General features: G+C 35.6%; 1 protein-coding gene across 1 annotated transcript in view; it reads left to right on the top strand.

The window, feature by feature from the left end:
* The window catches only part of mcu (mitochondrial calcium uniporter), a 115,923-nt gene extending 100,634 nt beyond the window's left edge, over positions 1-15,289 (top strand). The window contains exons 7-9 of the mRNA XM_067386719.1: positions 5,156-5,359; positions 5,495-5,611; positions 9,764-15,289. Coding sequence (XP_067242820.1) covers positions 5,156-5,359; positions 5,495-5,611; positions 9,764-9,844 — 402 coding nt within the window. The 3' untranslated portion in view covers positions 9,845-15,289. The remainder of the gene's footprint in view (positions 1-5,155; positions 5,360-5,494; positions 5,612-9,763) is intronic.
* Positions 15,290-15,805: the final 516 nt, after the last annotated feature.

The following is a 15,805-nucleotide window of genomic DNA, read 5'->3' as shown; positions in this document are numbered from 1 at the left end:
AGCATTCTATAGATATATTTCTCATGTCTGCGAGGCAAGCAGCCTCTGAGTTTCGGTTCATTTAGCCTATAAGTCGTGCTCCAGTTAACGCGCCAGTGATCGCACCCCCGCCTCCATGACATGATTTTATTGTCTGCTATATTTGCTTGTTATATATTAAATCCAAGCAATTGGTAGATGAAACATTGATTAAAATTAAGATACAATTTTGTACAAAACGAAATTCACTTTAAAGAGAGGCTTTCTATAAAACAAAACTTAATGAAGTGTTTAAAATAATGTCTGACCCACTCCATGTCTCCCGATATATTTGCGCATCTTATGATGCATCTTACTCATGCTGTTCACTAACTTTTCATAATCGAATAAATGGATTTAAAACATAACATAGGACTATTTAAACGTAAATATGAAACTACGTTTTCTTTAATGGCTACCAACACAGTACAGAGAAATTTCATGTCGTGAGCAAGAGCGGATCATGAGTCAGGAGTCGCATCAAGAATAATTTATTCTTAGACTTATATGTAATATTGGGGGCATTCAATTTATTTGGCATATTTTTATTTTATTTTTTTAAAGTAACGCAATAGTTACTTTCCCTGGTAATTAGTTACTTTTATAATGATGTAACTCAGTTACTATCTCCGTTACTATTTGTGAGAAGTAACTAGTAACTATAACTAATTACTTTTTTAAAGCAATGTGACCAACACTGTTATTATGGCAGCAACAGTTATGCAATACAATTTTAAAATTTGTATTATGTGCAATTATATACATTAAAAATTTAAACCAAGCAGCTTTGTTTACTTTGTGTAAATAAGAGGTTGCATTAACTTATTTCTGCTAATTTCCACATTTTTAAAATGAGGGATAAAATGCAAGACAGAAAACCATTTCAACTATAGCATGACTATTTTCCCATTTTTAATCAAGTAAGAAATGGGATATTATTTTCCTATTATTAAATTAAATATTAATTTTTCCGTATTATTCAAAGCATATGACATTTTATTTACAGCTGACATCTGTTATTAGGATTAAGAAATCGCTCCTCCATCTGAATGCATGAGTTTCATCACTGAGGTGCCATGCAGATTTTTACAGACGTCCATGGGAAACAATTGACATTCAAACAGGGCTTTAGTCACAATTTCAAAAGTCACATTTTGTGATATGAAGTCACAGGGAGATAGAAAGTTGCAATAACAAGATATAAAGTCATTGTAAAATATAAAGTTGCTATTACAAAAAACAATCACAGCTGCAAGATATATGCATTGCTAAAGTCACAGATGGAGATATAGTCAATTACAATTTTATTTTTTTATACTTTGTGGCAGCAACAGGCTTCCATTTGTGTCCAGCAATGCTACAAAGTTAAGAAAAGTTTCATGCAAATGAGCAAAAATGTTATGCGACAGCTGAAGTGAAGACAGTGGAGCTCTCATGATTCATCTTCCGTCAAAGAAAATGGAGAAGTTAATGTTACTTTAAGCAGTTTCCCTGTTCTAAATGATTCGTCTCAGCCCACATGCAGAGATACAATAAAAAGTGATGCGTGGAAAAAAGAAATTGTTGGCATTTTAAGTGAGTTTGATTCAAGCATTGATAATCATTCATCTTGTTCAAGATTGCATTATGAACTGCTGGAGTCTTTGCCCTGCATTATGTAAATTTTCAGCATGTTGGCAAGATCAACCAACATCTTTATTTATGGTCAGATTTTCAAAAGCTATGGCAGTTTACATACATACTAGCATCCAGCTGTAAGAACATCAATTATGATCAACAACACGATTGCATTCATCTGAAGAGGCACCCACAGAACCAGTGTACATGCACTGCTGTTTGTTAGAAGACTGGTTCTATGGTTGCGTCTTTTATATGAATGCAACTTTTTGAAGTTTGGAGGTCTGAATAACTTCTAATCAATTTTTTGGTTACTGAACGGTCTAAAAATGTGTAAAAATGTACCTTTAAGACTTTTCAGTAAATTGAATCCAAAAACTGGAACAAATGTGACATTTATGAATTTATGTATTCCGTTTCTTACTAGTTCCACCAATCGCTGAACCACACACACAGGATTGTGGGATATCACAGGCAGCAAACATCTAAAGTGATACTAACACACATTATCTGATCATAATGACAGCTGATAATTAAGCTGTGACTCTAATTGCACAGTAGATTAAGTGTGGAATAGAGGGCTTTTACACACTGAGAGCTGCATGAATACTGCTAATTTTGTAATTGCAAAGTTTGTGTGTGTGTGTGTGTGTGTGTGTGTGTGTGTGTGTGTGTGTGTGTGTGTGTGTGTGTGTGTGTGTGTGTGTGTGTGTGTGTGTGTGTGTGTGTGTGTGTGTGTGTGTGTGTGTGTGTGTGTGTGTGTGTGTGTGTGTGTGTGTGTGTGTGTGTGTGAGAGAGAGAGAGAGAGTGTGCGCATTTTTGTGACATCAGGACACAAATTTGTATGATGACAGGGGTATGACACAGGTATTACAAGGAGAGGGTGACTTATGAGGACATTACACCATGTCCCCATCTTTCAAAAGGCTTATAATTCATACAAAAGTTTTTTCTTTTTTTTTTTTTTTTTTTTGTGAAAGTAAACATGTGCACAGTTTCCTGTGATGAGTAGGTTTAGGGGTAGGGTTGGTGTAGGTCGATAGAAAATACGGTTTGTACAGTATAAAAACCATTACGCCTATGGAATGTCCCCACAATTCACAAAAACAAACCTGTGTGTGTGTGTGTTCTTCCAGAAGAAGTGTGCAAAGATAACCTAATAAAGCAAAAAATTTCATTGAAAGCATTGACACATTCACTGACTCTTCAACGATCTGGCCTACAGTCAGGGGCGTCACGTTCTATTGTATTTATTATGGCAAGTTTTGACTAGTTGTAGAATTTATAATAGATAATCTAAGGGAATAGTTTTTTCACTAAATATTTATATTATATTCATAACAAAAAAGAAAGAAAGAAAGAAAAAATTGTTTATATTGTCTAAGGATATAATTACCTGTAACAAATTGTAACAAATGCTATAATTAACAATTACAAGAACTGTGCAATTTTAAGGCCAAGTACAAATTAGAAAGAGCTAGGGGCTCCTACCTCAAATTCTTTCATAGGGCCCAAAATTTCTAGCGGCGCCCCAGCCTATGGTTTCTTTTGCTTGTATGTTTGTTCTGCAAGGATAGCAAATTGAAAAGACTTATTTAGCCTTAAAATGGAGGGTGCAAAATAGACTAAAATAAAAAAAAAAAAATTATAATAATGAATAAATAAATAAAAAATAAATTAAAAAAATGCTTCTAGTATGAGGAAATAAGTGTTTTTGGCATTAACGTGACCGTATGTTTGTTTCTGATTTTATTGTGACATACTTTGGATATACATTTAGCTATATTTTAATGAAGCTTGCCTAATATATTATGTATACTGGTGGTCAAAAGTTAGGAAGATTTTTTTTATATATATTATAGTAAAAGTGAAATATTATTGCAATTTAAAAGTGTTTTCTATGTTAATATATGTAAAAATGTAATTTATTCCTGTGATGACAAAGCTGAATTTTCAGCATCATTACTCCAGTCTTCAGTGTCACATGATCCTTCAGAAATCATTCTAATATGCTGATTTGCTGCTCAAGAAATGAATGCATTTCTTATCATTATCAATGTAGCAAACTGTTGTGCTGCTTCATAGAGTGAAACCATTATACACTATTATTTAAAAGCTTGGGGTAAGTAAGATTTAAAAAAAAAAAAAAAAAACATACAAATTTAAGGTGCCATAGAATTAAAAATTGAATTTACCTTGGCATAGTTAAATAACAAGAGTTCAGTACATGGAAATGACAAACAGTGAGTCTCAAACTCCATTGTTTCCTCCTTCTTATGTAAATCTCATTTGTTTAAAAGACCTCAGAAGAACAGGCGAATCTCAACATAACATGGGCTGTGACGTAACAGTAGGGATCATTAATATGTACGCCCCCAATATTTGCATATGCCAGCCCATGTTCAAGGCATTACACAAGGCAGAATTAACGTTGCATGTTGCTAATGTACTGTTAAATGTGGTTAAAGTTACCATCATTTCTTACTGTTTTCACAGAGACCAAAGCAATGTCGTATTTTCATTTTTAAACACTTGCAGTCTGTATAATTCATAAACAACTTCATTCTTTATAAATCTCTCCAACAGTGTGTAATGTTAGCTTTAGCCACGAAGCACTATCAAACTCATTCAGAATCAAATGTGAACATCCAAATAAATACTATACTTACGTGATTAGACATGCTGCATGATGAATACTTTGTAAAGATTCATTTTGAGGGTTATATTAGCTGTGTGAACTTTTTTTATGCAATTTTTAAGGCAGTCGTGAGCTTGGGGGCGGGGAGCGAGAGAATTTAAAGGGGAAGTGTGCTTAATCGGCGCATATTTAATGACGCCCCAAAATAGGCAGTTACAAAAATGAATAAAAAAAAATCTATGGGGTATTTTGAGCTGAAGCTTCACAAACACATTCAGGGGACATCTTAGACTTATATTACACCTTGTGTAAAAAAGCATTCTATGGCACCTTTAATACTTTATTAAACAAGGATGCATTAAAATGTTTCAAGTGACAGTAAAGAATGTATAATGTAACAAAATATTTCTATTTCAAATAAATGCTGTTCTTTTGAACATTCTATCAAAGAATCCTGAAAAAAATGTATAATAATAAGAAACATTATTATTAAATGAGCACTAATTATAATTAATAAAAATTAAGCACTAAATCAGAATATTAGAATTATTTCTGAAAGATCATGTGATGCGGAAGACTGCAGTAATGATGCTGAAAATTCAGCCTTGCCATTACGGAAATATATTTTATATATTAATATATATAATCTATTTTATATATAAATATACATAATCCTATGTTGTTAATAAGGCACAAAGAAGCACTTGAATTAATGTGTAAACAGTTTTAAACATGTTAAAGGAAGAATTAAACATTACATTATTTTGAAAAAGCAGCCATAAGAAATTTTGGTTAATGATTTGTCATTTTACTTTTCAACACAACCTAGCAAAAATCTGTGCTGAGAAGCTGTACTGTAATGTCAAAATCTCCTTTTCTCAGGTTAAAGAAGAACTGAGTAGGAAAGCAGAGCGCAGGACTACTTGGGTGCTATGGGGCGGGATGGCTTACATGGCCACACAATTTGGCATTCTGGCACGGCTGACCTGGTGGGAGTACTCATGGGATATCATGGAGCCCGTCACATATTTTATCACCTACGGCACAGCCATGGCTATGTATGCTTACTTCGTGCTGACACGTCAGGTGAGCAGCTTGAGCTCTTTCTCTGTAGAACTTGCCTTAGAAGATCAGTGGGATTTCATAAGCTCCCTGTGAATACATAGTTGCCGCAGCAGGAGGAGATCCACCTGACCTCTCTGCTATTGTTTTCTCACACAGGAATATATTTACCCAGACGCCAGGGACAGACAGTACCTGCTGTTCTTTCATAAGGGAGCGAAGAGAACACGTTTTGACATTGAGAAGTACAACAAACTGAAGGATGCGATTGCTGAGGTAAGCTAGCAAACAAACGTCATCACTCCTTGCATTCTCTTAAAGGAACAGTTCACCAGAAATGAAAACTGTTGTTATGTACTCACTAGACATGGTAATGTTGGTAATATGGTTTATTACTGTAATTAATATATGGTAATAACATATGGTAACGTGGACAATTAAAAATACTGTAAATAATTCTAGATACAATATTAGCATTTTTTTACACTTCTGTGAACTCATAGTAGCTTAGGGTGTTTTCACACTTGAGTCCTCATTAAAAGAACCAAACTCAGACCCCTTTAAAGGGTTAGTTCACCCAAAAATGAAAATTGTGTCATTTATTACTCAGCCTCATGTCGTTCCACATCTGTAAGACCTATTAAGAACACAAATTAAGATATTTTAGTTGAAATCCGATGTCTCCATGAGGCCTTCATAGGGAGCAATGACACTTCCTCTCTCAAGATCCATTAATGTACTAAAAACATATTTAAATCAGTTCATGTGAGCACAGGGGTTCAATATTAATATTATAAAGTGACAAGAATATTTTTGGTGCGCCAAAAAAACAAAATAATGACTTATTTAGTGATGGCCGATGTCAAAACACTGCTTCAGGAAGCTTCGGAGCACCAAAGTCATGTGATTTCAGCAGTTTGGCGGTTTGACACGTGATCCGAATCATGATTCGATACGCTGATTCATAACGCTCTGAAGCTTTTTGGCCCATATGTGAACACTCCAAACAATCTCACCTTCGAGATCGAGACCATCTTGGGAGGTGGTCTGAGTACGGTTCGATTTCATCTTACGGTACGGTTCGATTAAAAACACACAATCTGAACACAGACCACTCTGGGAATTCTAATGTAGTTTGGTCATTAGATGTCTCCGTACAAATCAGCTGTTCATCATGGCTGCTGCTTTCAGATCTCTACAAATTATTTAGTCACATCGTACACTTGTTTATTATGATTTTAACTGCTTACAAGCTGTGTAAGAGAGATGCCTGCATGCGTTTAATTTTTATTTTTAGTTTAATTTAATTTAATTAAAAATCTGTAGAGTCTTATTGCTTTTAAAGTGTCAAAACACTCACATAAACCAGCTTTATTTTAAGTGAATGTATCTGGGAAAGAAATCATGCATGTTTATCAGTATATTGGATCGATCCATTACTGAAGTGTACTGAAGAGACAGCCTAATAAAACAATCAGTAGAATCAGTATATGTTTTATTCATAAAGTGAAGAATATGCAGTTTTATTTTGCCACTTGATTATTCAATTTCTTACTTAAATGCTGCTTTTAGGTATACCTACTGTACATGGAAAATTGAAAGCAGTTTATTTCATTTGCATCTTTTTTTTTATTGTATTTGTCCTTGCAAAAAAAAAAAAAAAACATGATTCAAAGAAAACTATTCAAAATAAATGTTATTTACAAAGATGGATGTGATATAGTGCAAGAATATGAATGTAATATTGCAACAGTTTATATTTTTGTGCAAAAGATAAACAACTTAAGCTCATTCAAGAGCATTTGTAGCAATGTCGTTTTACAAAATAATAATTAATAGTAATCTTTACAAACTAATTTCTTGGTTAGTGAGGCACAATGTAAGTGAATGGGATCATTTTGAAGGCCATAAGGTCAGACATTAAACACTGAACTGGACTAGATCCCAAAAAAAGCAACAGTATGAACACAAAGAGGTTTAAGACCACATTTCTATTTAAGTGGATCAAAAAGTCCTCTTTTAGGGACAGGGACAGTGTGAACGTAAAGAGAACTGGGCCCTTTTTCACTTGGTTCACCTCTTGGTCCACCTCTTGGTCCACTTAAAGGGGTTTGGGTGTTTTCACACCTAGTTCATTTAACCCTTTCAAACGCTCTCGGAGCAGTTTGAAATGTATATGTAAACAAACCAAGTGATCTCAGACCCCCCCTAAAAGGACCCAAAAGCGAACCGTACTCAGACCACTGGAGGTTTGTTTGTGGTTGCGTCTCGGTCCGCTTTGTGTTTCGTTTCGACAAGTGTACCTTCAGGCTCGCCATTCCCGCTGTTCCGTCTTTTCCGTCACTGCTGACAACAAGGTCCATTCGCGATCGCGTTCCGGGGGGAATGCTTAATATATTTGTGTTATATAATATAAATATCACATTCCTTTTTACACTTAATATAAACTACTAATGATCACTAGCGGCATGTAATCTTGGTTAATGTTAATATTTACTAACCCATTACGTTTATATTTTATATAGTAAGTTCCATTGGTTTTTTGTATGCATAGAAAAAGTTGTTTTAGCAATATTCAGCCGCTATTTTGTTTCAACTTCCATGTTCTCTAATCAGTAATAATAATAAACTTTATTTTCTTTTATTAAACATTTACGCCATATATATATATATATATATATATATATATATATATATATATGTATATGTGTTTATTTGATGCTATAAATGAACTAGTAAGAAGAGATGATAGGTTCACGAGCCTCTTGAGCTGAGGCGCTACAGCAATCTGTCACGACCATGGTCACAACACAATAAAGAGCAAAAAAATGTTTTTTATAGTTTGAATTTCTTAAAAAAACTACACAGTTTTAAAGCTGGGACTTTGTTTAATATCATAGGTAACCTGCTCTATCTTGTCTGTCGATGTGTTTTCAGTGTCCTCTTTGCTCCGTGATGTATTTTTCACTGCGTGTGGCGTGACAGCGCCACGGCTTGTCGGACAAAGCAACAGTAACTAAGAGGGGCGGGTCTTTGCGAAGGGTCAATTGGAAAGATGCAGCAGTGTTACTGAAAACACAGAAAGTTGGGGTCTGAGTTCTTATAAAGTTGTGGTGTGAACAAGAAAGGGTCTGAGATCACTTGATCACTTCAATGCTGAAAAGGACAAAAAAAAAAGGATTGGGTTCTCTTTTGAGTCCACTAGATTGTGAACGCCAAAAGGACTAAGGTCACTTTCGGTTGGTTCCCTTTCTGGTTCACTTAAGTGAACTGGGTTTGGTTCTTTTAAAACGAACTATATGTGAAAACACCCTTAAAGAGGACTCAAGAGTGAAAACACCCTAAGTGGACCAAGAGGTGAACCAGTGCTTCAGTTGCCACACATAGACTTTACTTGTGCAGGCCACACAGGTATATTAACGGCTGCCCATGTATATTTGGAGACACATTTTTGCTTTTATTATTTTATCCTCTTAAACTTTTTTTATCCGCCTGAGATAATGAAACCATCCGCAATTGAATAACTAGTGGAAAATCTCCCCTCTATTTTGCAGTAAAATTTCCAAAAACCACTAGGCCAGTGTTATATATTTTGTTCACTTGATTACTTACAATATCCCAAAAGATTCCAACTATTTGTAAATCGTGAGAAAATTGCAATTTTAACCAAGGCTCCGGGACGTGAGGAGGCGCCTGTCAATTGCGTCATACCCGCGTTAACCCTCGGTTTCCTGTTTTGTTTTGTAGAAATCATGTAAACACCAAAGACGCTTTAATATTTACATGTTTTAATAGATAAGAGAACAACTGTTTTGATATATTTATAGACAGAAATCATTAGATATTGTTATATAACTCAACACGTTTAGTCTTATTGTTTAAATCTAATTTTTGTTTGATTAGACAGCATAATTATTGCACAGGTGTGCCTTAGGCTGGCCACAATAAAAGGCCACTCTAAAATGTGCAGTTTTACTGTACAATAATCTAATCAGCACCTTGATATGCCACACCTGTGAGGTGGATGGATAATCTCGGCAAAGGAGAAGTGCTCACTAACACAGATTTAGACAGATTTGTGAACAATATTTGAGAGAAATATGCCTTTTGTGTACATAGAAAAAGTCTTAGATCTTTGAGTTTAGCTCATAAAAAATGGGGGTAAAAACAAAAGTGTTGCGTTTATAATTTCGTTCAGTGTACACAGGCGTGTGTCATGGAAAAACTTAATTACTTGAATGTTATGGTACTTTTTTTGTCATTTTTGAAGGTTTTTTTTTTTTTTTTTTTTTTTTAAGCGCCTGATTACTCTCTGTTTTTGTTGTATGGGAAAGAGCAGTGTGAACATTTTCTCCAGCATCTCCATTTTTGGGGTGATCTGCTCCTTCAACTGAATTCGTTCATCCTAATTTTCCTTCTCTTCCTCAGGCGGAGCTGGATCTAAAGCGTCTACGAGACCCGCTGCAGTTGCACCTCCCTGTCCAGCAAATCAATTCCAGCAAGGACTGATGAGAACGTGAAGCCCTTTCTGCCTCGCTCTCTTATTTCATTCTCTTCTGCCTCTTTGCGTTTAGTTTTCTGTCTGTCTTTTTGTGTTTGTTTTATCTCTACAACCTCAATGAAAAACCATATCCACAGCAAGCTTCGGAGTTTTATTATTATCCTTTATATTATTTCCTTTATTTGGCAAGTCTATGCAGAGGAGAAGAGATACAATTAAATGAAATGACAAAAATACATCCCTGAACGGATGACAGATGCTTGCGGATCAGGCGCTCTCATAATGCTACAGGAGTACAGGAAGTTGGGACATTGGGATTCAAACAGTACATCGCTATGAGACAATGACCCCAGGTCTTGCATGGGACACAGACACTGAGGTCTAAAAACCATCTGCCCTTGGGTTGAACCGTTTTTTTTCCCACATTGGAGTACTGATGATATCCCTAACTCTGACACTTTGCAGAAGAGATTTTTGGATGTGGTGCTCTTTTCCAATTTGGAAAAGGTCTGTTTACCATCGAACCAGTCTTCTTGTGGACGAAACGCTGCATTGACACCTGTACCCCCAACAGCCTAAGCTAAACCTTCTTGATTCCTTTCCCGCTTCCTGTACGGACCTGTTAAGAGCTGGAGACAGATCTAACAGCTAAAATATCACTGTGTGTTCTATTATTCCAAAAAGAAAAAAGAATCAAAGAAATGTTGGCACTTTTTTTTAAAAGCCATATTATGTTTATTATATACTCAAAAAGAAATGAATAGAAACTTTTTTTTTACTCAATATTAGATTATTTTCTTTATATTTGAACCATGCCACCAGACATTACACATCTGCAGATGCGCTGATATTTTATTTTCCCAGATTCCCATCACCAAACGACGCTCAAATAGTCCATCCCTAATGCTCTGAGCCTCTGATACTGAGTTTCTTTTTTTAGAAATATGATGTACCTGTACACACTCGATCGGTTTACATTGTGATGGGAAACGCACATACACATGCTCGCTTGGCGGATGGATTCTCTTAAAAGGTCGCCTCTTTTCTCATAAATCTTTCAAACATCATCAAATGGCATTTTCCCACAGTGCCTCACAGCATCTGCTGCAGCGTGCTTGTTACTAAACACCTGTTTATCAGACCCAATCCAAGAAAATGACCCATCGAACGGTCTTAAGGCAGGACACTGTGTAAAATGTGATTTCTTTTTCTTGAAAAAAGGTTCTGGACGCTATCAATTTCCCATCAGTCATGTGGCGTTTTTAGCTGCATAAATCTGCCTCGATATGCCAAGTCTTCTCGAACCTGCAGAGAATGTGTAATATTTTAGATCTAGAATTAGCGTGTGTTTTGCACACTTCGTGGCATGCTATAGAGAGAGATCGTCGCATCCTTTGTCTATATGTGCTATCTTTAGCCGACAGGCCTTAGCAATGATTCTGGCTGGTTTGAGCTGATCATCGACATCATTTTCATTGGTTTTGCATTGACCATGCATCTTCAGTCTAGTTGAGACTATGAGATTATACATTAATACGTTTATGAAAACAAAATTCTCGTAATCATTTCCCTTTGTTTCGACAGAGATTGTCACCCAGACCGTTTGAATCTGAGGGATGTGAAATCAACTTGTTGCTCTCAAACAAAATTGATCTAATGTTGGTTTTTTTCACAGTCTTGTTGTCTCGTATGGGTATTCCCTGCGCACTCAACAGCTCTGTGATTCTATAGCAGAAGTCTGTCCATTATGTCACACTGTCCATGTTTGTGCCTATGGTTGTCATTAAGCATTTTTTTAAAGTCATATTTGTGTTGTGTTCGTATCTCTAGAGGTGGGTAGGGCGCATAATAGTTTCAGATCCCCTTAGCAGCAGCATGTGTCCATTCTTATTGTGTGTTTAAATATTACAGGGTGAAACTCCAGCCTACAGCTCTAAAAGAAAGAATATTAAAGAGATAGTTCATCCAAAATTTTTCTGTGAAACTCAAAAATACTTTATTAAAGGGATAGTTCACCCAAAAATGAAAATTTGATATTTATCTGCTTACCCCCAGTGCATCCAAGGTGTAGGTGACTTTGTTTCTTCAGTAGAACACAAATGATGATTTTTAACTGCAACCGCTGCCGTCTGTCAGTCAAATAATGAGAGTGAATGGGAACTTGAACAATAAGCGTTAAAAAAACTTGCATAGACAAATCCAAATTAAACCCTGTGGCTCGTGACGACACATTGATGTCCCTAGACACGAAACGATTGGTTTGTGTGAGAAACTGAACAGTATTTATATCATTTTTTACCTCTAATACACCACTATGTCCAACTGCGTTCAGCACTCACTTAGTGAGGTCTGATCGCGCTCTGACAACGGCAGTAATGTCTCGCGCATATACTTCAATGAGTGCGAGACATCACTTCCGCTGTCAGAGCGGAATTTTGTGTAATGTAATTTTTATGATGAACAGATTTAATTTAGGCTTTTATTCACATATAAACATTGATCAGCAAACATAAGCTCAACCGAACCTGATTGACGTGCGAGAACAAACCTCTTCCATAAGTTCAAACCTCACTGGTTCTCGCACGTCAATCAAACATGTTTGAGCTTCTGTTTACAACAACTGATGTGTGAGTTGATCAATGTTTATATGTGAATAAAAATCTGTTCATCATATAAACTGTTCGTGTCTCTTCAGAAAATTTGGACTAAACCACCCGATTCATATGGATTCATTTTCGAAGAAGAACTAAAGTCTTACGGGTTTGGAACGGCAGAATTTTCATTTTTGGGTGAACTAACCCTTTAAAATATATCAGTAATACCCCTATATATCAGTAATATATCAATAATATGTCATAAAATAAAATGTAAAAATATCTTGAGTGTGTGTTCACCACAGACTTTATTTTTTAGGCATTTAACCACAACCCTATTCCAAAAACACATTGACTTTAGGACAGTGAAACTGGAAGTGCTAAAATGTTAACTCGTTTTTGGTTTTTGGCCCCAAAAAATATGTAATCCCTGCAGCACTTTATTCCAAATCTTCTGAAGCCATACAGAACAACAATTTTGAGGAGCAGAATGAAATCTTTTCCCTTTTCTCAAAGCTCTGAAATATCATACTAATGTAAGTTGACCCGAAAATGAAAATTATTACTCATTTACTCACTCTCATGTCATTGCAAACCCATTCATCTTCGAAACATGATTGTTTGATTCTCACCATTTTTGTCCATCCATTGAAAGTTCATGCAACCAAAACTTTGATGGATCAAATAGTACAAAAATACATTGTAAATCCATATAAATTGAGTGGTTTAATCCTTCTGAAGAACCAATTTGATATAGGCTTTTATTAATATATAAATATATTGTTCAGCGCACATACATGGGACTTGGATTAAACCACTTGATTCATATTGATTACCATCTTTTTTGTACTTTTTGATTCAGCAAAGTTTTGGTTGTGTGCATTTTTAATGGATGGACAAAAATTATGAGAGAATGTTAAAAATAATGTTTCAAAGATGAACGAAAGTCTTATGGGTTTGGAACGACATGATTGTGAGTAAATGATGACAGAATTTTCATTTTTGGGTCAAATAACTTTTTCAATTTAAGTCTGTTCCTCACACAAAGCTACTGTATGACTTCAGGAGACCCGGAAAAGCGTTTGAGTCATATGAACTACTTTCTTAATGTTCTTTTTGGAGCATAACAGACATGGTCACTATGAACTGTGGTTTAATGGAAAAGAGCTACATGAACTGTGACAATTCTACAGAATATCTCTATTTTGTATAAAAAAAACAGAGTGACATTGTTAAATAATGACAGACTTGCATTTTACGGTTTAAACAGACCTTTTTGGGAGGGAAAGCACAATCTAGTTATGATAAACCAAACTGTGGTTTGTGGATTCTGCACGTCTGGCTAAAATTGCAAGTGTTGTGATGGACTGAGATTGTTTGTCGTTGGTGAGGAGTTCAGGTCAATAGGAATTACCCATCATGCTTGACTGAGTTACACTGTAATTTAACACAGCATGACCTGAACTGTAGGTGAATATTTTAAGGACGACACTGCCTTATAACTGCATTATATGCAAGCCAGCTGGTTTTAATGGAGCTGCTTCTCTCTTTTAACCAAGTTGTGTTTGAACCGGGTTTATCAGAACGCATATCCTATAATAAAATGTTTAAACTTTGTTTCCATCACTCTAGTTGTAGCTAATGGGTACAGGATACCATTTGTCCTGGAACAACATTGTGACATAGGGCTGACCCTATGCATTAATCGCCCTAAAGGAAATGATTACAAATATAAATCCTAAACATTAAAATCTGACTGGTTGAATGGGATGCCCTTCCAGGAACAATGAGGATGTTGATGGAAGTCAGAATCAAGGTCACTGTGGACATTTCTGATAATATGATGTTAAAAAAATGAGAGTTGTGCATTTGGTGCGAGCATCTTGTCTCGTGATGATGTTCATGAATTTTATATTCATGCATAATCTTCGTCCATAGCAGTCCAAATCATCATAAGCAAAAATACATCCATTCTGCCTCACTTATGTGATCAACAGTCATAAATCCAACCCAGTACACACTCCAGAAAGTTACTCAAAGATGCCCAGTACACTGACATCCCTTGACCTCCATCTAAGAGGTCTGGGGCCTGGTCATTATCTGATGATAAGTTTTTGTTATTTTATTTTATTTGTAGGGTTTCTGTTTGTTTCAGGGTTTTTTAAAAAAATATATCAAATATATGGAATCTACTCTAAAGCGGGTGTTGCATGAATGTATGTTTACATGGGGAAATTATATATAAATGAATCTAAAAAGCAAAGAATATTATGAATGCTAATTGCAGATTAATAGACTCCTGGTTCATCAAGAGTTTAATTTTTCCACCTAGTCCCTCGCCCTCCATGACCCAGCAGTAAGGACGCTCTCGTTTGCTGCACAGGCTCTGATTGGTCAAGATTCTCTCCTAAGTTGTGTTGTTTTAGCCTGTCTTTGCTCTCTCAGTCTCGATGCTGCTGCTCGATCGCTGCAGTGCTGCCTTTATTCTAAACACTGACCTGAGAACAGAGAGTATGGAAGATCTGAGCGCACTGTATAGTGTCCTTCTCTAACACCCCTTGCTCCGCCCATTTGCCCCTCTTTCTTTAGCTCCTCATTATACTCTCACACTGATTGTTTTAAATATGTGTATTACTTTAAAGTTTTCTTCATGTGCACTTATAATGGAAATTATATTTCGGGGAAAAAAGGAAATGGGTGACGTTGAATGAAAAACTTTTTTTTTCATATTTTGTTGGTTTTGTCATTGGCATCGGATGCTGTAATGTTAGAAGACTTTAAAAATGACAATGTAAAATCCTGTATCATTTATGAAAAGTGTATAAAAGAGAAATGTAATTCAATTATCAATAAATACTTATCCAGTTTTGGATCCGGTGTTGTTTGATTTATTTAAATATGAAAATATTTATAGGACAACATCATATAATTAGAATATCATCAAAAAGTTGATTTATTTCACTAATTCCATTCAAAAAATGAAACTTGTATATTATATTCATTCATTACACACAGACTGGCATATTTCAAATGTTTATTTCTTTTAATTTCGATGATTATAACTGACAACTAAGGAAAATCCCAAATTCAGTATCTCAGAAAATTAGAATATTGTGAAAAGGTTCAATATTGAAGACACCTGGCGCCACACTCTAATCAGCTAATTAACTCAAAACATCTGCAAAGGCCTTTAAATGGTCTCTCAGTCTAGTTCTGAAGGCTACACAATCATGGGGAAGACTGCTGACTTGACAGTTGTCCAAAAGACGACCATTGACACCTTGCAAAAGGAGGGCAAGACACAAAAGGTCATTGCAAAAGAGGCTGGCTGTTCACAGAGCTCTGTGTCCAAGCACATTAATAGAGAGGCGAAGG

This window comes from Chanodichthys erythropterus, chromosome 5, assembly GCF_024489055.1.
Source record: "Chanodichthys erythropterus isolate Z2021 chromosome 5, ASM2448905v1, whole genome shotgun sequence".
NCBI lineage: Eukaryota > Metazoa > Chordata > Actinopteri > Cypriniformes > Xenocyprididae > Chanodichthys > Chanodichthys erythropterus.
This window is presented reverse-complemented; position numbering and strand designations above follow the sequence as displayed.